The following is a 23,136-nucleotide window of genomic DNA, read 5'->3' as shown; positions in this document are numbered from 1 at the left end:
AGTCCCCAAATTGCCAAAACATCCGTGGCTGGGCTAGGCTGAAGCCAGGAGACTCGAGTGCAATCTGGATCTCTCACATGGGTAGAAGGAACCCAAGTATTGTGGCCATCACCTGCTGCCTCCTAGGGTACACATTAGTGCTGAAAGCAGAAGCAGAGTGGGAATCCAAATCCTGGCACTTGATTATGGGATTCAGGAATACCTAAGCAGCATCTTAGCTGCTACACCAACACTCTGCCCTGTGACACTTTTCTATTATGATAAAGTGTACTTCCAATTGAAATTATCATATTTGTTGTTTCTTTGTTTTAAGATTTTTTTTTTAATTTGACAGAGTTAGACAGTGAGAGAGAGAGAAAGGTCTTCCTTCCGTTGGTTCACCCCCCAAATGGCCGCTATGGCTAGAACTATGCCGATCCAAAGCCAGAAGCCAGGTGCTTCCTCCTGGTCTCCAATGCAGGTGCAGGAGGCCAAGCACTTTGGCCAGCCTCCACTGCCTTCCTGGGCCACAACAGAGAGCTGGACTGGAAGAGGTTCAACCGGGACTAGAACCTGGTGCCCATATGGGTTGCTGGCACTGCAGGCAGTGGCTTTACCCGCTATACCACAGCACCAGCCCCAAAGTTATCATTTTTCTTAATGACAAATACTGGATAGAAATCTACTGTCACCACAGTTTTTAAAGTTATGTCATAATAATTATAATGAAATAACAACTCATGTTTTTGCAATCTGAATTACGTAGGAATCGAGAAAATAAAAAAAAGAAACTGACCAAGTTTAAGTATGTTTTGTATTTTCTCTGCCATTATTGTGAGTGTGCCTGACTCTCTGCCTTGCCAAGTCTTCTCATAAGACTTTCACAGAAAGAGATTCCTGGGCAAAAGGCGAAAATTTACCCCATTCTTCAGTGGATTCAGTTGAAAACTAGTAATGAAATCAGGTGGCACTCCCAGAGGAGACAATGGAAAAGAATCAGGCTGCAGCTATAAGGAGCTGCAACAGGGAAGGCACACCTACTGATCCTGCATCAGGGGCACTGCCATCTTAATCCTATCAAGCTGAAGAGGTCACCTTTGTCTGGAAAGCAGGACATGCTTAGTTAGGGGTTGACTTTCTCTTTTTTCCCCAAGTCCTGTGTTACTGGTTGGTTCAGTTATACATCTGTGCTACTTAAGAAAACAAAAAGTACTTCACAACTTCTCAAAAAGGAGAATGTAAATGTAAAGGGTATTTTTAAACCCCTTGAATGTGGAATTTTCCTAGAAAAAAAAAAAACATGGGGAGCAAGTTCTGTGGCAGAGTGGGTTGAGGGACCGCGTGATGCTCACATCCCATATCAGAGTGCAGGTTTGAGTTTCAGCTACTGGCCGTCTGATTGAGGTCCCTGCTAATGAACGAGGTATAGCGGTAAAAAATGACTCAAGTACTTTGGCCCTTTATCACCCTTGTGAGAGACCTGGGTGAAGGTCCTGGCTCCTGGCTAGAGCCTGGCCCAGACCTGTCAGATATGGCCATATGGTAAGTGAATCATCAGAAAGAAGATCTCTTTCTCCATCGCTGTGGCATTCAAATGAATAAATAATTTAAAAATGCTAGGGGGCAACTGAGTAGCCATGTGAAAAACACCCCAGCAAAGTCCATCTACTACTGTAGAAAATTAAGGATCAGACTTAACTGTAAGACAAGCAATCAAGCTAATAACCAACCTTAAAGACACCCAAAGAAATCCAGGAAAACATTTAGTAATCTCAGAATGCAGAAGGCCTATCTTAATAAATCAAACCAGCAAATAAAAATAAGAATTTTCTACAAACCCAAAATTACCAAGAGTGGAGTAAAAACACAAGTGGGTGGAATTAGGCCAGGAGCTACTTTTCCAAGTATTTGAATAGGGCACATGAATCCATTTCATGAAAACTTGGTAACTATTGAAAAATGGGCAAAGTATTTAAATAGGATCTTCACAGGAAATGAAATGCAGATGGATCTGATGTCTATGAAAGATACTTAGCCTCACCCACAGCAAAGCAATGCAAACTAAAACAATGAGATTCCACATTTGATCTGTTGTATTGGCAATGAACACAAAGTGTTATACCCCATGCTAGTCTTTTTAAAACATCTGTTCATTGGGGTGGACATTCGACACAGTGGTTCAGGTGACACTGGAGAAGCTCGCCATCATGAATTGGAGTTCTTGGGTTCCATACCTGCTTCCTGCTCCCAGTGCAGCTTCCTGCTGATGCACACCCTAGGAGGAAGAGGTGATGGCTCAAGTAGTTGGGTTCCTACCACTCACATGGGAAATGTGCATTGAGTTCCTGGCTCCTGGCTCCAGCTTGGCCCAGCCCAACTGTTGAAGCTATTTGGGGGAGTAAATCACTGGGTGGGTGGGAGATTCTCTCAGTCTCTCTGCCTTTCAAGTAAGTAAAATGAACAACTTGTTAAAAAATTAACTTCTCTTTTTAAAAATGTTTATTTCAAAGGAGAAAAAAGGAGACAGAGCAGGAACTCCCATTTGCTGGTTACTCCCTCAAACACCTGCCACACTGAGGGGGTGGTCAGTGTGCTAAACTGTGAGCTGGGAACTCAACCAGGGCTCCCATGTGGTTGACAGGAACCCAGTCACTTGGCCATCACCTCTGTCTCCCAGGATCCGCATTAGTAGGAATCTGGAATCAGGATCGGGAGCCAGATCCAGGGATTCAACACAATTACTCTGATATAGGACATAAGGATGCTAACAGGTTGCCTTAGCTGATAGGCCATCCATCAGTGTCCATCTCCATTTTTAAAGATCGTACATCAACTGGGGTAGTTGATTTGGTTTAGCCGGTAAGTCACCCATTAAGCTAGTGGCTAAGATGCCCATTTCCATACCAAAGTGTCAGGGTTTGATACCTACTCTGCTTCCTGATTTCAGGTTCCTGTTAATGCAGACCTTGGGAGGCAGCAGTGATGATGCAAGTTGTGTCTCTGCCAATTTGAAGAGACTAGGATTTTATTCTTAGCTCTGAGCTTTGGTCCTGATCCACTTCTGCCCCACATGGGCATTTGGGGACTAAACCAGGAGATGGAAGTATTCTCTCTATCTCGCAAGTGAATTTTTAAAATGAATGTAATTAAACATTATTTTTAAAAAAGAAATAAAAACCCTACATCTTCTGGTGAACTGAAGATGAAAGAAACTCAGAGTGACCAGCAGGCATCTCTGACCTTTAGAAGTTGATCTTTTGGAGATCAACCATGATTCACAAAACATGCCTTAGCATCTCTGCTTGAGATATGAAAGAATGAAATGGATCTTATTCGCCATTTCTTATTCACTTAAAAATGTCTCCTTTTGCTGTCTTAAACAGGCTTCCATCCTACATATCTTCAATGAAAGGTTCTCTCACAATATACAATCTGACAAACGTGAATATACTTCTAGGGCAAGGAGGGAGGATATTTGATATCAGAACAGTTCAGGAAAAAGCTGGGCATAGATCAGCTAGATCATTGGAGAATTATCTACCTGAAGCGCTGGATCAGCCTGTGGGCAGTGTACTTGTGGAACAGGTATCCTAGCCGAACCTGGTCTGTGTGAAGGGTCTCAATGATGAGATTCCTAGCTGTTGTGTGGAGCGGGGAAGGGAGTCCATTTGTTTTTGAGGCCTGATTCAGTAGCATCAGGTTCTTCCTCTGAGTCTCCACGTCAACAAAATACATCCTCCCTTCAAGCTCTTTGGGAGAGGAAGGGGGCACCATCATTTTGTCTTTGTTGATGTCTGAAACTGGCTTCATGAACTGTGGTTAATCTAGAGAGGGGTATTGGGATTTCAAGGCCCACTGAGAAAGAGGTTTCTGTGATGTCCTGGATATCTGAGGAGTGGCAGAAGGCAGTGATGTTCTAGGCTTCTGCCGAGTGTGCAGGATTTCCTCATTAGTGAAAGGGACCCGTGCCGGCGGGGACAGTTGAGGAGTGATGGAAGGCAGGGCCATTCTCGACCTCTGTCGAGTGTGCAGGACCCCCTCATTAGTGAAAGGGACCCGTGATGCTGGTGTTAGTTGAGGAGCGAGAGAAGGCAGTGATGTTTTAGGCTTCTGCAGAGACTGCAGGGTCCCCCCATCGGTGTAAGTGATGCATGATGTTGGTGTGCTGTCGCTGGTGAGATGGGACTGAGGCTCCATGGGTGAAGACTCCCGAGGTGTTTGGGTTTCTGCAGAAGGCTTGCTGGCAATGAGTGGAGTGAGATCTCTCTTCCAACCCGGAGGACTGGGTTGGACCAATTTCTGGGAAGCAATCCTTACCAGTCCTTTCTTCCTCCCAGAAGAGGCCACACCTTTCTGGGGCATTCCAGCAGCTGAGGGGGTCCATGATGTGGAGGGATGCCCAGAGCTGGGAGCAATCTGTGATGGAGAAGTTTCTCCAGGAAGGGTCGGTGGTGCCAGATGTTGTGCAAGGGCAGAAGGGGCCTGGAGAGAGGGGGGCTGCCCAGTGGAGACAGGAGGCTGGTGTGCCGGAGGCTGTGCAGAGGAGGGTCCAGACTCCAAGAGCTCTCCAGGGAAGGAAGACAGCCCGGGAGCCAAGGACTGGCCAGGAGAGAGAGGACCATGGAGACCCGGGCTCTTTTTCCAGGTGGATGTTGTTCCGGATCTAATAGGCCACCTGGGAGTGAGTGGGGCCTTCATTGCTGGAGGTGGCTGGGCAGTTTGAGGAAAGTCCTGCTTAGGCCTCACTGCCTCCAGCTCAAGGGGCTGCCCTGGAGTAGGAGGGGCCTTGTCAGGGGTAAGGTTGGCCCCCCGAGTCTGAGTGTGGTGAGGGGCCAGAGTGGTCCTCAGGGCCAGGGCCTCAGTGATCCCTAGGTCCTGGGCCTGCTGCAGGGTCAGAGAGGTCCCCAGGGCTTGGGATTTCTGAGGGGTAAGAGTGGTCCCTAGGGCCTGGGCCTGCTGGGGGCTCAGAGTGGTCCCCAGGGCCTGGGCCTGCTGATGGGTAAGGATAGTCCCCATGCCCTGTGCCTGGAGATGGGTCAGAGTGGTCCCCACAGCCTGGGCCTGCTGATTAATAAGAATGGTCCCCATAGCCTGGGCCTGCAGATGGTTAAGAGTGGTCCCCACCGCTTTTGCCTGCTGGGGGGTGAGAATGGTCCCCATGCCCTGGTCCTGCTGATGGGTCAGAGTGGTCCCCACAGCCTGGTCCTGCTGATGGGTAACAGTGGTCCCCAGGGCCTGGGCCTGCTGAGGGGTTAGTGTTTTCCCCAGGGCCTGGGCCAGCTGAGGAGTCATAGTCTCCACATCTTGGGCCAACTGAGGGGTGAGAGGCCTGATAGCCTTGGCTTTTGGGGGGTCAGAGTGGTCCCCAGAGTCTGGGCCTGCTGAGGGGTAAGAGTGGTCCTCAGGGCCTCTACCTGCTGGGTGGTCAGAGTGGTACCTAGGGCCTGGGCCTGCTGGGTGGTCAGAGTGGTACTCAGGGCCTGGGCCTGCTGGGGTGTCAGAGTGGTCCCCAGGGCCTCTGCCTGCTGGGGTGTCAGAGTGGTACCCAGGGCCTGGGCCTGCTGGGGTGTCAGAGTGGTCATCAGGGCCTGGGTTTTCAGAGGAGTGAGGGGTTTGTATTTTAGGTGGGGCTGTGGGTAAATGGGAGGCACTCCAGGTGGTGAGGACTTGGTTAAGAGGGGTGCAGCGTTTGTGTTCAGCTCCAGCTGTCTCTCTCTCTTCAGGCCCTTGCTCAGCTTCTCCTCTTTCTTCTCCTCTTGCTGTTTCATTGGCCCCAGTGTTTTCAAGTCAGCAGTACCCTTCAAAGGCCCAGGACCCATTTGCTGATGGTCTTCAGGTGGACAGTATTGTTGTCCTGGCAATCTGGAGTCAGTACAGCTGGGGTTTTACATAAAAGTGAAGAGCCCCACTTTATCTCGGAGGATTTGATCTTTTTTGTTGGAGACTTATATAAAGTATTTTCCAATTCCTTGGCTAAAATATTGTCCATACTGTCTGCTATGTCCCCAGCCTTGATATGGGTCCTGGATGTGGGCACTGATGTATATTCTTGCTGGCCTGCACGACCTGTGGTTTGAATTAGCTGTTCATAGTTTTCTTCTTTCTCTTGCAGTTTTCGTTGCAGCAGCTCGTTTTCCTCACTAAGGTCACAGATCATCCTTCTGGAGAGTTCTTTTTCGGTTTCATACTTTTCAAAAAACATGCTGTCACTTACAATGTTAGAAACATTGACTTGTTCACACATGGCACTCAAGGCTTTGGAAAGATTTAATATAGTTGCTGAGATATATTTGATTGCAGTGTTTTCCATTTTGTTGAACATTGAAGAACCTATGAGTTCTTGTAACATATGTTGAATTTCCAAAACCTTGGTGTTGGTTGTAAATTGATCAGAGATCATTTGATCTGGTCTTAGTGCAAGGGCTGTTGCAGGTCGCTTTATAAATCTGTCTTTCCATGTTTTCCATAGAGCACCTCTAGGTACTGGAAGGAAAAAAATGTAAAACAAAACAATGAGATCATATTGCTTCTTTTGTGCTGTGCTCTGTGTTTAAGCCTAATAAATTTAGACCAAATGGACAGATGACTGTCCATTGAAGATTAGTCAGAAAACTTTAGCTATGACCCTGGCCTTGTGCCACACCAGATTAATCCACAACTTATCACCTTGTCATCCCATGTTGGAGCACTCACTGGAGTCCCAGATGTCCTGCTAATGTGCCTAGGAGGATAGTGGGGGATGGCCTGAGTTCCCAGCCTCTGTCATCCACATGGGGATAAACTAGATGGAGTTCCAAGCTTCTGACTTCACCCTGGCCCAGCCAACTGGGAAGTGAACCAGTAGATGGACGATCTCATTCTCTCTGTGTCTCCTTCTATCTTTGTCACTCTACCTTTCAAATAAGTAAATCTTTGAAAAAAGAAAAACAGGCCGGTGCCACGGCTCAATAGGCTAATCCTCTGCCTGCGGCACCTGCACACCAGGTTCCAGTCCCGGTCAGGGTGCTGGATTCTGTCCCTGTCACCCCTCTTCCAGGCCAGCTCTCTGCTGTGGCCCAGGAGTGCAGTGGAGGATGGCCCAGGTCCTTGGGCCCTGCACTCGCATGGGAGGCCAGGAGAAGCACCTTGCTCCTGGCTACAGATCAGTGCGGTGCACCGGCCGCAGCGCACTGGCCATGGTGGCCATTGGAGGGTGAACCAACGGCAAAAGGAAGACCTTTCTCTCTGTCTCTTCTCTCTCACTGTCCACTCTTCCTGTCAAAAAAATTTAAAAAAATAAATAAATATAAAAAAAGAAAAAAGAAAAACAGAGAGAAAAATGCAGCTCTAAAAGTTTTGGTTTTAGAATCGTGTTTTCTTACAATCACCCAGAATTGCTTCCAGAGGTAAGGAGATGATCTCAGTTGTGACATCATTAACTCACTTTTACTTGAACTTTGGGATTCAATAGAATGCAAATCCAACTTTTCCCTGAGTTTGTGTATGCTTGATGCATTCAGTTTTCTCTTTTGGGTTCCTGTCTCCCTTTTCTACCTTTTCTTACTGTGAGAAACTTTGATTCTTTCAAAAGGGCCATAAATCAATAGACAAAAGATATACTGAATGGCTGAAGGAGAAACTCAGCAACTTTCCTCCCACAACCAATGACTGAAGTGTCTGGGTCCCTACTGCCCATGTGGAACACCTGGATTGTCAGAAATGTATGAAAAGAAAAGTCCTATCCTGATAGCTAGTTTACTCTAGACTGGAATGGAAGTGATTGAATGTTTCAAGTAAGTTGAAGAGGGTGTGTGGAAGTCACGAAAGATTATGAAAGAAAAAAAATATTGGACATGCTAACTGCTGCTCCGAGAGGTATCTGTGCCATGCTCCAGGAAGAACATTGTCTCTGGGTCAATCAGACTGGACAGGTACAAACCCAAATTCATACTTTCCCTGGACAAAGCCAAACTGCTCCAGGACCAGGCCAAGCAGGGCTGGGATTTCTGGCCTGACATCTGGTCATAGAAATCCTGACTGTTTCCTCTCCTTGGCCCAATAACTTCTGTAATCTTGCTGCTTCTCTTTGGACCATATGTTTTTAATGCCCTTGTTCGTTTTGTCTCTAACAGGGTAAAAGCTGTCAAACTCCAAATGGTCGTCGGACAAGGCTTCTAGCCCATTCCACTGGATGACCTGAGCAGCCCTCTAGACTGAGCAGGACAGTCTTTCCAAGGCCACTGTTGCACACCATAAGACAGATAGCAAGAGGAAATACCCAAATCCCCCTCGACGCCCACATGCCAGCTTTGAAGAAGTTACAGAAAACGGAACTCCATCCATAATCCCAAAGAAGAATTTTGGGTATTGCCTCTTGAGGGGAGAATGTTAGGTAGGAAGTCAGATATGAGCTTATGTGTGTGTGACATAAAGGCATAAAGAGAAGACATCTATGTCCAGCATAAGCATCTGCATCTCAAAGTCATCCTGACAATGTTTCATGGGCAGCCCGGTATTCACATTCTGCCCTGCCCCCTCCCACCTGATAACCTGCCAGGTGGAGGTCCCCACCCCTTCTGCCTGACAAATCTTCCACAATCTCCCAGATGCAGCCCAGTATCTGCATTTCAAACACCCTGCTCCGGATCCTGATTCTCTAGGGGGTCCTGCTCACCCTTCCTCTAAACACAGGATGGCACCAGCTAGCCTTCCTCCTGTCTGATACCTTCAAGGGAAAACTCAGATAGGAGCTTCTTAATATTTATATCCATAAATATTTATATCCATAAAATCCTTTGTTTCAGGAAGAAAACCCCCCGGCCTCAACCGGATTGCACACTCAGCCCTCTGCCTCTCTGCTGAGCCGCCTGCCTGACCTGGTCAGGTGTAATCTCTCTACTCAACCATGTAACCTTGCTCCTTCCCCCCATTCAAGTGACTGGGCACTCTCTCAGGTCCTGTCTGGAGAGGTGCCCATCCATCCTTACAGATGTCCCTTCCCTAATAAACTTTGCTATTTTACCTCCCACAAAAAAAAAAAAAAAAAAGTCCCACAAGATCCAACTAAAGGTGACACACCTTGGATTCAAAGACAAAAAGAGAGCAAAGTGATAGAAAAAAGATACACTGTGAATATGTGGGAGCTGAAGATTATATACTATCTGACAAAACAGATATCAGCACAACAACAATGGTTCTAGAGACAGCGAGGGTCAATACATCAGCAAGTTGTAATGATTATAAACATAGAGCATACAGCCAAGCCCCCAAACACACAAAGACTGATGGAATTAAAGGGAGAAGAAGATAACAGTCATAGTGTGGGAGAATTCAGCTTCTCACTGTCAATAGTGGGTGGAACATGGGCCTGTGTTGGGGAACTCTGATTGGATTTCAGAGGTCTTGAAAGGTACTGAGAATCATTTAACATGTTGAGTTTTATGGTCTATAAATAATACTTCCACCAACCTGCATTTTGAGAAAAAAAGAAAACTCCATTTGCAAAGTCACAAAACACAATTACCTATTTTTTTCTTCTGTGTCTTCTTATCATTAAGGAAAGTGGTGCTGATGCTACATAGTATATTGACATTGTTCTCGATGGCTCTCAGTGTTTCTGGAAACATCTCCATTTGTACTATCCAATGGTAGTGTTCCTCAACATCAAATGCAGTTATGTCAGACAAAATAACATCTTGAAGAGAAGAAAATCATTATTTTGTGCATACAAATAGATAAGCATAACCATATAGCTTTATAACATCAGGTAACTACTAAAGAAATTGTATTCAGGAGTACAGTCATGGTTATCATGCATTTACTGCTATTCTGAGGCTTTTCTCAATGAAACAGGTGAAGACTTGGAGGAAGAAGCTGAGTAGTAAGTCTTATGAATCAAGTTTTTGAAAGGTATCTGTTTGGTTTTGTTCTTCAACTCAAGGAAATCAGTGTCTAAAATAGGAATAGATGCTTTCATATTGGGTGTCTAAATGTAAATCAACCTGTTTGGGCAGTTTTCTAGTGTTTCCTAACCCCCATTACATGGAATTTCTTGTAAGGAGATGAAATATTTTAAACAAATGGTGAAGGGCCCAGCATTGTGGTGTGGATTGCAGGATTCTCCTTATTCTACATATCAGAGTGCCGGTTTGGGCCTCAGCTGATCTGCTTCCAATCTCTCTTCTTGTGAATGTGCCTCAAAACACAGCAGAATATGGACAAAGTACTTGGGCCCATGCCACCAGTATGTGAGACAGGATGGGGTTCCAGGCTCTTAGCTATGGCCTGGAACATCCTGGGCCATTGTGGCCACTTGGAGAATGAATCAGCGAATGAAACATCTGTCTATCCATCTATCTATCCCTGTTTATCTCTCTCCTTCTTTCTCTGATGCTGTGCTTATTATTGTATGCTTGTTCATTCTTTAATTCACCAGTGTCTATTCAGATGTGTACTGTTGCAGATTCTGTTGATACAGCCTTGAATACAACAAGTTCCCCAACTTCCTGCTGCTTACATTCTAGTGAAAGGAGACAGACAGGAAATAAAAATTAAATTGTGGGCCGGCGCCGCGGCTCAATAGGCTAATCCTCCGCCTAGCGGCGCCGGCACACCGGGTTCTAGTCCCGGTCGGGGCGCCGGATTCTGTCCCGGTTGCCCCTCTTCCAGGCCAGCCCTCTGCTGTGGCCAGGGAGTGCAGTGGAGGAAGGCCCAGGTGCTTGGGCCCTGCACCCCATGGGAGACCAGGAAAAGCACCTGACTCCTGGCTCCTGCCATCGGATCAGCGCGGTGCGCCGGCCGCAGCGCGCCGGCCGCGGCGGCCATTGGAGGGTGAACCAACGGCAAAAGGAAGACCTTTCTCTCTGTCTCTCTCTCTCACTGTCCACTCTGCCTGTCAAAAAAATAAAAATTAAAAAAAAATTAAAAAAAAAATTAAATTGTGTGGTATGGCAGATACGAATGGTGTAGACAAAGGTAAAGATGCTTGGTAATGCTGAGTGTGAGGTAACAGGGAATGGGGATGTCAGAAAACACATTGTTTTTAAAGTGAAATTTAGGCAAGGAATGAGTGAAAAATGTTCCAGGCAAGCAGATAGGAAGCATAAAGACATTGGGCTGGGGCATTACTGGCATGCTTGAAGAAAAACAAGGAAGTCAGCATGTTCACTAAGTGAGCAAATCTATATTTCCTTCTTACTGGGAAATGAGACAGACATTTTCTGAAAAACCTCCTTAGTGTTTTCTTCTTTAATCTGACTAATCCCCCACAGTAGAGTTGCTGACTTTGTGATTTTTCTCTGAAACACTTCTAGACACTTACTCCATTCCTCTAACCAGGCCAGAATGTAGGCAAGTGTCTTTTCTCTGTTTTCAGCGTTCTTAGAGTAAGTACCCATTCTCTCCAGAAACAGGGATCTCTGTTTCCTCATGTGTTCTGTAAGAGAAATGCGGTGTCCGGAGGGCAAGTCAAAGTCAAGACTGTAGCGAGCCATTATTCGGTGCACGTTGCTCATTATTTCAGTCATCTGTGTTTTAATGTTCTGAAGAAAACAAAGAGATAATATGTAAACAAAAGCTTTGAAGGAGGGTCTTATAGAACTGCATTGAAGGAAATTTAAGTCTCAGAAATGGAGAGCTGCACCACCTCACAGATTGAAAGACAGCATTGTAGAGATCTCATGGCTCCCCAGATTAATCAAGATGCTCAGTAGAGATCCAGGCAAAATTCAAACATGTGTTTTACAATTGATTTTAAACTTCTCAATCCAGTTCCAGAAATTGTACATATAGAAGAGCCATTCTCTTCTAACATTTCCAAGACTCTCCCAGGTAGAAACATTTGATAGTGATGTTGGAGGTAGAAGTAAGATTACATTGGTCAACATTCTGATACTATGAGGGCATCAGAGTTTTATTAAGCCCTTTTTCTACACTTGTGGTAATCAGGCTGTGTAGTACTGCAAATCGACCAGTGAATCAGAATGGAGACCACCAACAGGCCCACGCACATACACAGAAAGCCACTTTATGAAAGAACCAGTTTTACACATCAGTGGGAATAGAATGAATTTATCACCAAGTGGTGTTGTCACAAGCACTTATCCATCCAGGAAAAGCATAGTAAATTGAACTTCTGCCCCATACTTTCACAAAAAGCAGTTTAGGGTAGCCTAAAGACAAATGTGGGTATGAAAATTATAAAATTTTTATAAGATTCCAAAATATGTGTTCATAAGTTTAGGTGGAAAATGATCGCCCCACAATCCAACTTGTATATAGCTCTTAAAAAGAACAAAAATAAATGGTTTAATGTGATGTAAAGTGATTGCCAAGCCTTAAAGTTAAGTTTAAAAAAGTAAATGCAGAAGACCATATCCATCATGTATGAACAATGAAGATATGATTCATTATGCCTGAGTACTGTCTATTAAGCTCCTTTGCCTATTTTGTAACTGGACCTGTTGGGTTTTTGTTGTTGTATTTTTGAATTGCTGATGTATTCTGGATTCTAATCCTTTTTCAGATAAGTAGCTTATAAATATTTTTCCCACTCTGTTGGCTGTCTCTTCGCCCTGCGGTTTCCTTTGCTGGGAAAAATCTCCTGAGTTTGATAGGATCCTCTTTGTCTAGATTTGCTTTTGTTGCCTGTGCTTTGAGTGTTGTACCCAAGAAGTCATCACCTACACCAGTGTCTTGAAGTATTTCCCCTATGTTTTCTTCCAAGTCTCAGGCTCATATTTAGGTCTTTGAACTATCATGAGTCGTTTGGGATTTTTGATATTTGATGAGAGGTAGAGATCTAATTTCATTGATCTCTATATTTATATCTATAAAGATATAGCTATATCAGTTTTGCCAGCACCATTTATTTATAGAGGAGATACCCTATCTTTCAAATAAATCTTTTTTAAACAGTAGGGAAACTGGTAAAATTCAAATGCTACTGATAGCCTTAGTGCAGAAATCTGCCCTTATTCATGGGCGATACATGCCAAGACCCCCAGTGGATGCCTGAAATGGTGGCTCTACCTAACTCTGTGCTTAGCTGTTAACCAAGATTACTGCTAAGTGACTAATAGGTAGGTAGCATATCCAGCATGAATGTACTGGTTAAATGGATGATTCACATCTGGGAGAGATGTAACAGTAGTATATGAGATTTCATCAACTTACCCAGAACAGCATGCAATTTAAAACATTCCAGCTACTTACTTCTGAAGTGTTCTATTTGATATTTTCAGATTGACATTGGCCATGAGTAACCCAAACCATGGAGTGTGAAACTGGACAAGGTGGGTGGGTGGGGGCAGTTGAAATGATGCAGTAATTCCAGTCATAAATAAAGTTCATACACACATGCATCAAATGATATGAACAACACATTTGTAGCAATAATATTTGTAGTGACCACAAATAGCAGAGGGGATGAAATTATAAAATGGAATGATAGTAATGAAACTTAAGGCACTGACAATGATGTCATCAAGATGATGAAGTAGAATATAACCAGCTTTGATCCTCTACAAATAACAACTATAGACAACTATGTACATACCAGAATGGGCAGGGACGTATCAGAGGTCCATTTAAAAATCTGTAGCAGGGGCTGGCATTGTGGTGTAGCAGGTAAAGCAGCCACCTGCAAGGCCAGCAGCCCTAATGGGCCACGGCTTGAGTCCCAGTTGCTCCACTTCCAATCTAGCACCCTGCTAATGTGCCTGGGAAATGGCTCAAGTTCTTGGGACCCTACCACCTACATGGGAGACCTAGAAGAAGCTCCTGGCTCTTGGCTCCTGGCTTCAGACCAGCCCAGCTCTGACCATTGGAGCCATTTTGGGAATGAATCGCAGATGGAAGATAGTGTCTGTCTCTGTCTCTGTCTCTCTCTTTGTAAACATTGGCAGCAGTCAGCTAGAACAAGTAAAGGTAGATTTTACTTTTTTTAAAGACTTAATTATGTATTTGATTGTCAGAGTTACACACACACACACACACACACACACACCGAGAGAGAGAGAAAGAGGTCTTCCATCCTCTGGTTCACTCCCCAATCGACTGCAACAGCCAGAGCTGTGCTGATTCAAAGCCAGGAGCCAGGAGCTTCATTCTGGTCTCCCACACAGGTGCAGGGACCCAAACACTTGGGCCATCTTCTATTGCTTTCCCAGTCTATATCAGAGAGCTGGATTGGAAGTGGAGCAGCTGGTAGTAGAACTGACACCCGTATGGGATGCTGGCACTGCAAGTGGTGGCTTTACCCACTATGCCACAGTGCCAGCCCTAGGTAGATATAACTGTCACATTGTAGGAACCTTTATGTCCCACTGGCCTGCTCCACAGGAACACTGGCATCTTTGGGCACTGAGGTAACCAATAACCATTCTGACTAGAGAACCACAGAGAGCAGGACATGCCTCTTCCTCAAGAAACAGGTCTGTTTGATGCTCTGGGACCAGAGTTATCACCCCTCACCAACCCACTGGTGCCCTGTCCCTGAGCCATGGCTGCTCCATGAGTGCCTACACACTTTGTGTCTCTGTGGCTTCACTGCACTTGCTTGCACTTCAGACACTGGAGCCATCACCATAGTGAGCTAGGTCACAAGCCAGGTCCTAGAAGGAAGGTCTCTCTGTGCAAGCACACATGCTGTTCACAGGGACAACCACCATCGAGAGCCAGGCCCCACCCAGACCCCCAGAGACACTGAGGCTCTGTTCATGCCCATGCTCCCATCCCTGGTTCCTGAACTACTTCACAAGCACCTGTGCTTTCCACAGAGTTGCCAGCATTGCAGAGGAAGTGCCTGTACCCTGGGATCTGGTACCATTATCACCCCAGGATCCAGAACCATAGTCCCTCCCCATGTGTATGTGCTTCAGGCCTCTGTTACATAGCTGTGCACATGTACCACACAGCAAACACCAGTGCACTGACACAAGTCATTCCACAAGCCAGGCCAATGCCAAGAAGGATTCTTTCAGTCATGACTGCGCAGTAGGTGAAGAAGACATTGGGAGAACTGTAGCCTTCCAACAGCTCTTGCCTAGACTGTGGAAATCCACCATGTTGGAGCTGAGTGTCCCTGCAATCTCTAACACCTTAGCAAATATGCACAGAGACTACACATCTGCACCCTCACTGGCTCCAGACCACTGTAACCGATGCAGACAGTGTCCTTTTACTCTTCTGTCCATAGAAGATATGTATCCAACAGAATTACAACAGATGTGAAGTCTCAAAGAAGTGACTGCTCCACCAATTGTATAGACATAATTGCTTTACAGAAACATAACCAAGGCCTGGCATTATGTTACAGTAGCTTAAGCTACTACTTAAAGTGCAGACGTCACATATTGGGGTGGCAGGTTGGTTTGAGTCCCAGTTGGTCTGCTTCTGATCCAGTTTTCTCCTAATGTGCTTGGGGAGGCAATGGAGGATCTCCTGTAACCCCTGTTGGCAATCCAGATGGAATTCCAGGCCCTTGGCCTGCCCCATCCCTGGTTGTTGTGGCCATTTGGAGAGTGAAGCAGCAGATGGGAGATCTCTCTCTCTCTCTCTCTCTCTCTCTCTCTCTTTCTTTCTCTCTCTTTCTCCCCTTCTATTTATAAGTCTATCTTTCAAATAAATCTTTTAAAAAAAGAATTTGAAAAAAGATGATAAAGACAGTTCTGAAAACAGCAAAAGACAAGGAGCATCTAACATGCAAGGACATTTGATAAGACTACCAATGCATTTCTCAACTGAAATATTACAGATCAAGGTACAATGACATGATATGTTCCAAGTATTGAAGGACAATCACTGCCAACGAAATATTTACTTGCAAAGCTATCCTTGAAAATTAAAGACTCTCCTAGGAAAACAAAAGCTGTGACATGTACCATAACCCTTAGCCCCTAACCTCAGCCACTTTTTTACAAATTGTCAAAAATCCACAGTGTCAGGTTTAGCCTAGCAGTTAGTTCATGCTGCAGCATGAACCTGCCTTACAATAAATGCTAAAGGTAGTTCTTCAGCAGAGAGAAAAGGATACTGATTAGTAACATGAAAGTATAAAACTCACTTATGAAACTACATAGTAAGATCAGAATGCTTTAATGATGTAATGGTGGAGTGAAAATCATTTATGTCTTTAGTATGAAGATGCAAAGCAAAGCTATTCAAATAATGTCTGTGACAATTTGTTAGGGGAATGCAATATCAAAGGATGTAAATTGACCTCAAAAACAATGTAGAAGGGAAAGTAAAAATGTAGTTTTTTTTTTTCTAATGTGGTTAAAGTTCAGTTGTTATCACCTTAGTATAGCCAGTTTTTTTAAGGTGTTCTACGGAAGTCTCACAATGCAAGAACTATAGTAGGTAAGGTGTTTAAATGTGCCCAAGTAGTGAAACCAATAAGATACAGCTGCTTGCCACAGGGGCTAGCTTCCAATTATCCATTATCATTCTCCTGAATCCATGTATGTCTCACTCTCAAGTCAAACAGGCAAGTTGCATGAGGATATGGTGAAAATCACCACTGATGTACCTTTGTGTTAGACGTACTTGTTTGTTTGAAAGGCAGGGTCAGAGAGAGAGAGAGAGAGGGAGGGAGAGAGAGATCTTCAATCCACTGATGGAGTTTCTGTCCACTGATTTCCAAAAGGCCACAGTAGCTAGGGAAAGGCCGGAAGTAGCGAGGAAAAGGAACTTCATCTGGGTTTCCCACACAGTTGACTGGATTAGCTCAAGTACTGGTGTCATCATGCACTGACTTTCCAGGCACATTAGCAGAAAGCTGGATCAGAAGTGGAGCAACTGGAAATCAAACCAGCTACACCATGCAGTTGAACCCACTGCATCACAACACCAACCCTTAGAGTGAATAGCGTTTTAAAATTCCATCAGCTTAGAGAACAAATTCCAGAACCCTCATACCCAATGAAGACAAAATTAAGAAAACTCCTCAAAATTACTGGGGCTACAGATAGGCACTGGCCTATATCTTGAGATTCTGATCGAGACACCTGCATCCCGTATTTGTGTCTGAGTTATCTGACCCTCTCTTCCTCAAGTCCTTGGTTCTCTGCCACCATGTTGGGGCCAGGGTTGATTTCCTGTCTCCTGACCATCCCAGCACAAGTCATTGTGTGCATTTGAAGAGTTACCTGGCAGACAGTGATTCTTTATAAAATAATAAGTAAACTAAAAAAAAAATCTGTTTCCTAGAACCACTCCTGGTACCCCATATCTGTATTAGGGTTCTCTAGAGAAACAACAGCCTAAACATAAATCTATATAAAATAAGTTTAAAAGCTCACTAAAAAGGGAATCAAAATAGATTTATTTTCATGCAAAATACTTTGGAATCCATGCATGTTATGCAATTTCTTCAAAAATCCATAGAAAATGTGTGGGAAAAACTATACATGATATTTAAAAAATACTCTAGCTTCAAAATGAACAGTTTTGTAAGACTTTCTTAAAAATTATTTTATTTGAAAGGCATAGTAACAAAGATAAAGAGAGAGAAAGAGAGCCTCCCACCCACTGATTCACTTCTCAGATGGCCTGCAAAGCCCAGAGTTTGGCCAGAATGAATCCACTATCAAGAAACTCTATCTAGGTCTCCCATAAGGTTGACAGGAACCCATGTATTGGGCCAGCCTCCACTGCCTCCCAGGTACATTAGCAGGAAGCTGGATTGGAAGCACGGAGCATTCAGTACTTGAAACAGCACTCTGATATGGGTATGGACATTCCAAGTGGCAGCTTAACTCATTCTGAAGTACTCTTGCATATAAGGAGACTTCAGCTGTTCATGGAAGAAACAGTTTAAACTATTTCTAACATAAGTTCCATCAAGCTCAACATACTTTAAAGCAAAGATACCAGTGATTTAGGCTATCCCTATGGAACCCTAGGGCTCTAGGAATTTGACCAGGCCTATGTGACTGTTTTTCCTTATTAATTAAACAGAAATAGGTTCCCTTTAAAGACTTTCTAAATAAGGAAACAAGAAGAAACCAGAAAAAGCCCAATGCCTAATGATTTCTCATTGAAAGCCTTTCAGAAGTGCCCGTATTTAACAAAAGGGATGAGCAGGAACATTATGGTGGTGAAGAATGCATACTGCTGAATCTGTCCCAGGTGTTTTTCTGCTGGAGTTGTGGCTGTGTTTAGCAAATCCCTCTGTACTAAGCAGGTGTTATTATTCTTTTGCTGTCCAGGAAGGAAACCAGCAATAAACTTTGAACATCCTAATAAACAAACAAAGAAACCTGTTGCTGTGGCCTTTACTCTTGACCAGACTACTTTTGCTCTCAGTGGATCATTCCACCTCTTGAAAGTCATTGCCTTAAGGGTGATTGTTTTCAGGAGTGTGCAGGCAAAGCCATTTTTTATCTCCTATTATAATCCTTCAATGATATGCCTTAGTAGAGATCTAGATCCACTTGTTTGAAATTTCCACTGAAAGCTCTGCTCTTGGGGCTGGCGTTGTGGCATTGTGGTACAGCAGGTGAAGCCACCACCTGTGACACAAGGATCCTTTATGGGAAAGCCAGTTCCAGAACAGTCTGGTCCTCTTCAGATGCAGCTCCTTGTTGTTGCACTTGGGTAGGCAGCTGAGGATGGCCCAAGTGCTTATCTTCTACCTCCCACATGGGAGATCCAGATGGAGTTCCAGACTCCTGGCTGCAGCCTGGTCCAGCCCTGACCATTGTGGCCATTTGGGGAGTAAATCAGCAGACATTCAGTCTTTTTGAATAAACTTGAAAAATAAATCTTCAAGTAAAGCTCTGTTCTTATCTGCTGCTTATCTGGATGCAACGCTGTTGAAACTCATTGAGCAGAAATTTTGCTCACCTATAATTTTCTTCTCAGAATTGTGTAAGCCACACCAGTCAAGATGTCTGAGGTATTGGGCATTGTTTCTGCTGTTAATCATCAGTTCTCTTCAATCAAGCATGAAGAACAGGAATGTTTTGTTTTGTTTTTAAAGATTTATTATTTATTTGAAAGGTAGAGTTACAGAGAGGCAGAGATAGGGAGGGTGGGAGGCAGGGATGGAGAGAGTGAGAGAGAGAGGTCTTCCATCCGCTGGTTCACTCCCAGCTGGAGCTGGGCTGATCCAAAGCCAGGAGCCAGGAGCTTCCTCCGGGTCTCCCGGTCTCCCATGTGGGTCCAGACGCCCAAGGATTTGGGCCATTTTTTACTGCTTTCCCAGGCCATAGCAGAGAGCTGAATCGGAAGTGGATTAGGCAGAACTTGAACCAGCATCCACCCAAATGGGATGCTTCACTGCAGGTGGAGGCTTTCCCACTGTGCCCCAGAATCAGCCCCAGAATGTTTTCCTCACAAGTCTATGTGGATGGTCTACCACTGTGGGTTTCATCTGCAACACCGTCTCATTCTTTAAAGCAAGTTATCCATTTATAAACTTCTGATGTCTCTAGGAAATTGTCTCGGTACATTTTTTGTAAGGTATTAATGACTACCATATTTCAGCTCAAATTTCATCACAAATTTAACGTTTGCTCTTGCTTCAGTGTTAGCAGGATTCCTGTTGCTCTGATGGGGCCTTTTCTAGACTGTTGTCTTCTTATTTAATGCTTAAAAGTGATCTTGTTCAGCTATGCTACACCGAGTTAGTATGAGTTGGTTTTGCTGCAAGAAACATTGATATTGATGCACAGTATTTTCATTACACACATTTTCCCCCAAGTTTTAAGCTTTTCTTTTTTTTTTGGACAGGCAGAGTGGACAGTGAGAGAGAGAGACAGAGAGAAAGGTCTTCCTTTTGCGATTGGTTCACCCTCCAAAGGCAGCTGTGGCCTGCGTGCTGTGGACAGCGCACCGCGCTGATCCGAAGCCAGGAGCCAGGTGCTTTTCCTGGTCTCCCATGCTGGTGCAGGGCCCAAGGACTTGGGGCATCCTCCACTGTACTCCCAGGCCACAGCAGAGAGCTGGCCTGGAAGAGGAGCAACTGGGACAGAATCCAGCACCCCGACCAGGACTAGAACCCGGTGTGCTGGCACCACAGGTGGAGGATTAGCTTATTGAGCCATGGCCCCAGCTGAAGCTTCTTATATGCAAAGGAAGTATAAGAAAAGAAATGGTAGACCAATATACCTCAGATAAAGACATAAAACTGTTTTAAAAAAAAAGTTAGCAAATCCAGTGGAAGCTATAAAAAGAATAATAGGTCATGAGTAAATGGAGCTTATCCCCATAAGGCAAACTTTACTTAACACCCATAAACTAGTGTAATGTATTACATTAACAGTTCACACAAGAAAAATCATGATACCAAGATATGTAGTAATAGCTTTGATTTTTTTTTCAAAGATTTATTTATTAATTTTAAAGGCAGAGTTACAGAGAAGCAGAGGAAGAGAGAGAGAGAGAGAGGTCGTTCATCCACTGGTTCACTCCCCCAGTGGCCACAATGGCTGGAGCTGTACCAATCCGAAGCCAGGAGTCAGGAGCTTCCTCTGGGTCTGCCACATGATTGCAGGGGCCCAAGGACTCGGGCCATCTTCTACTGCTTTCCCAGGCCATAGTAGAGAGCTATAGAAGTAGATCAGGGCTGGCGCTGTGGCTTACTAGGCTAATCCTCTGCCTGCGGCACCAGCACCCCGGGTTCTAGTCCCTGTTGGGGCACAGGATTCTGTCCCGGTTGCTCCGCTTCCAATCCAGCTCTCTTTTGTGGCCTGGGAGTGCAGTGGAGGATGGCCCAGGTCCTTGGGCCCTGCACCCACATGGGAGACCAGGAGGAAGCACCTGGCTCCTGGCTTTGGATCGGCAAAACGTGCCAGCCATAGTGGCCACTTGAGGGGGGTGAACCAATGGAAAAAGGAAGACCTTTCTCTCCGTCTCTCTCTCACTGCCTAACTCTGCCTGTAAAAAAAAAAAAAAAAAAAAAAAGTGGATCAGGCAGTACTTGAACCAGTGGCTTTGCCTGCTACAGCACAGCACTGACCCCAGTAAAATCTTTTAATAAAACCTGTATAATCCTGATTGAAAATCTTGGCAAACAAGGGCACGAGAAGTTTCCCAACCTGATGAAGAAGACCATTAAGGATGTGCAGATGCTCTGGACCCTCTCTGATGGTAGAGAACTAACTACTTTCCCCAGGATGAAGGACAAAGCAGTGATGTCTCTTCTCTATTCATATCTATAGTGATGGTCCTAGCTCACTCAACTGTAACCCTCTTTGCTTTGTAAAGACTGCCTGCCTCAGACATTTCTTTATGATGATGGAAAGCTGACTAACTCAGTGTCTGAATCATACTTAATACTAAATGGATCCGAGACATGCTTGTAAAATCGCAAAGTGTGAAACTCCTAGAACATAGGAGGAAATGATTGCATCTTTTGGTCAGGCAAAATTTGCATATGTGCCACACCAGAAACCTGATGCAGAAAACAAAATGATAAATTGGGTTTAGAAGTTCTGTTCTTTGAAACACACTATTATTAGAATGAAAAGAGAAACCAGCAAAGGGGAGAAAATATTTATAAATCATCCAATAAAGAAGTTGCATTCAGACTAAGAATTCTCCAAACTGAATGATAAGAATATACCACTCGATAATTGAAAATGAATCTTGATGTGAATGGAATGGGAGAGGGAGCCAGAGATGGGAGGGGTATGGGTGGGAGGGAAGTTATGGGGAAAATAGCCATTGTAATCCATAAACTGTACTTTGGAAAATTATATTTACTAAATAAAAGTTTTTAAAAAAGAATATACCATTTGGTCACTTGGTTTTTTAAAAAGTGTGGGCAAAATGTTTAACCACCCAAAAAGACATACCCAGTGCAGATAACCCCATGGAAAGCATCTCAGTATCATCTGTCGCTATGAAAGTGAAAATGGATACAATTATCCATTGAGTGGATGATAGTTAAAAGGTTGACCACAGCAAGTGTTGATGAAGATGAAGAACAACTGAAACTCTCATATATTTCTGATGGGAATGTACAGCAGGATGATCACATTTCAAAGAGTTTGATGGATGTTTTAAAGACATCAATTTGTTTGAAAGGAAGAATTTCAGAAGAGAGAGAGAGGGAGGGAGGGGGCAAGAGAGAAAGAGCATGCTCTGAAGTCTGGACCAGGCTGAAGCCAGGAGCCAGGAGCTCCATGCTGGCTCCCTTCATGGGTGGCAGGGCCCAAGCGCTTGGGCCATTCTCTGTTGCTTTCCCAGGCATATTAGTAGGAAGTTGGATCAGAAGAAGAGAAGCCACCATATAAGATGCTGGCCTCCTAAGCTCAGCTTCACACCCTGTGCCTTAGCATGACCGCACGTGTTGTATTTCTTAAGTGCTTGATTAATTCTGGCAAGAAGAGATATCAGGTTGGAGCTTTATTAATCAAAGAATCAGAGTAAGTCAAATATCATGAAAAAAAAAACAGCTTTAAAAAGAACTTGCCTGGTCCTGGAAAGATTTTTAAAAGTGCAAGGGTGGGCATCTGGCCTAAGCACTTAAGACAGGTGTTGGGATGCCTGCACCCTGTGGAGTGCCTGAGTTTGAGTCCTGGTTCCACACCCCATTACAGCTTCCTGCACAAGTGCACCCTGGGAGGCAGCAAGGGATGGCTCACATAGTTGGGTCCCTGTCACCCACCTGGAATACCTGGACTGGGTTCCTGGCTCCTGGCTTCAGCCTGGCCAAGCTCCAGCTAGTATTGGCACTTGGGGAATGAACCAGTGATCTCTCTCTCTCTCTCTCTCTCTCTTTCTCTATCTCTCTGAAATAGAAATAATTTTTTTGTGATGCAGTCTGTATATTTCTGGTTCATTTCCTACCTCTCTGGCTTGAACAGCCTGTGCTCGCTCAATCCAAGAGAAGATGTCCTGTACAGAGGCTGGGATTTCAAGCGTTGGGACCACTGGAACATCCACAGCATTCCTGGGGTTTCTTCTCGTGGTGGGGGATTGCTTGGCATTTTTTTCTAATTCAGATTCACCGTCTTTCTCACTTGACATTTTGATAAAAACGTGGAGAAATTTGGTGATTTTATTCTTTTTCACAGAATCTAGGCAAATACTAACAATGGTATCCACTAGGAAGCAAAGAAAGTGAGTTTTCTGCTCCCACAGGCAGTGGCTAACCATTCTAGGAACTGATTGTTAACCATCACCTCCCAGTCCTGGTGATGTCATAGGAGACCCACTGTGACATTCCCC

The 23,136-nt window shown here is 44.5% G+C and overlaps 2 protein-coding genes across 5 annotated transcripts in view; both read right to left on the bottom strand.

Moving 5' to 3' along the window:
- LOC100358353 (protein FAM186A) overlaps nt 1-3,756 on the bottom strand; it is a 16,572-nt gene extending 12,816 nt beyond the window's left edge. Inside the window, exons 1-2 of the mRNA XM_070048516.1 lie at nt 3,521-3,756; nt 2,214-2,254 (exon numbers count right to left, since the gene is read on the bottom strand). Of these exons, the coding sequence (XP_069904617.1) occupies nt 2,214-2,254; nt 3,521-3,756 (277 nt within the window). The remainder of the gene's footprint in view (nt 1-2,213; nt 2,255-3,520) is intronic.
- On the bottom strand, nt 2,189-23,136 carry LOC103349023 (protein FAM186A). 4 transcript variants are annotated; one of them, XM_070049175.1, is made up of 4 exons: nt 21,000-23,136; nt 11,279-11,498; nt 9,482-9,652; nt 2,199-6,462 (listed from the first exon to the last, which is right to left on the bottom strand). In XM_070049175.1, the coding sequence occupies exons 2-4, from the start codon at nt 11,481-11,483 to the stop codon at nt 5,780-5,782; spliced, it is 1,059 nt and encodes a 352-aa protein (XP_069905276.1). In that variant the 5' UTR covers nt 11,484-11,498; nt 21,000-23,136; the 3' UTR covers nt 2,199-5,779. The 4 variants fall into 4 exon arrangements, with proteins under 4 accessions (XP_069905272.1, XP_069905273.1, XP_069905276.1 ...); XM_070049174.1 differs by lacking the exon at nt 21,000-23,136 and having other exon boundaries at nt 11,279-17,392; XM_070049171.1 differs by lacking the exons at nt 11,279-11,498; nt 21,000-23,136 and having other exon boundaries at nt 2,189-7,233; nt 9,482-9,620.

This window comes from Oryctolagus cuniculus, chromosome 9 (assembly GCF_964237555.1).
Source record: "Oryctolagus cuniculus chromosome 9, mOryCun1.1, whole genome shotgun sequence".
Lineage (NCBI taxonomy): Eukaryota > Metazoa > Chordata > Mammalia > Lagomorpha > Leporidae > Oryctolagus > Oryctolagus cuniculus.
The sequence above is the reverse complement of the archived record's forward strand: the minus strand, read 5'-3'. Positions and strand labels throughout refer to the sequence as shown.

Excerpts from the sequence above, each read along its gene's own strand:
- LOC103349023 (XM_070049171.1), bottom strand. The coding sequence starts at position 5,271 with ATGACTCCTCAGCTGGCCCAGGCCCTGGGGAAAACACTAACCCCTCAG.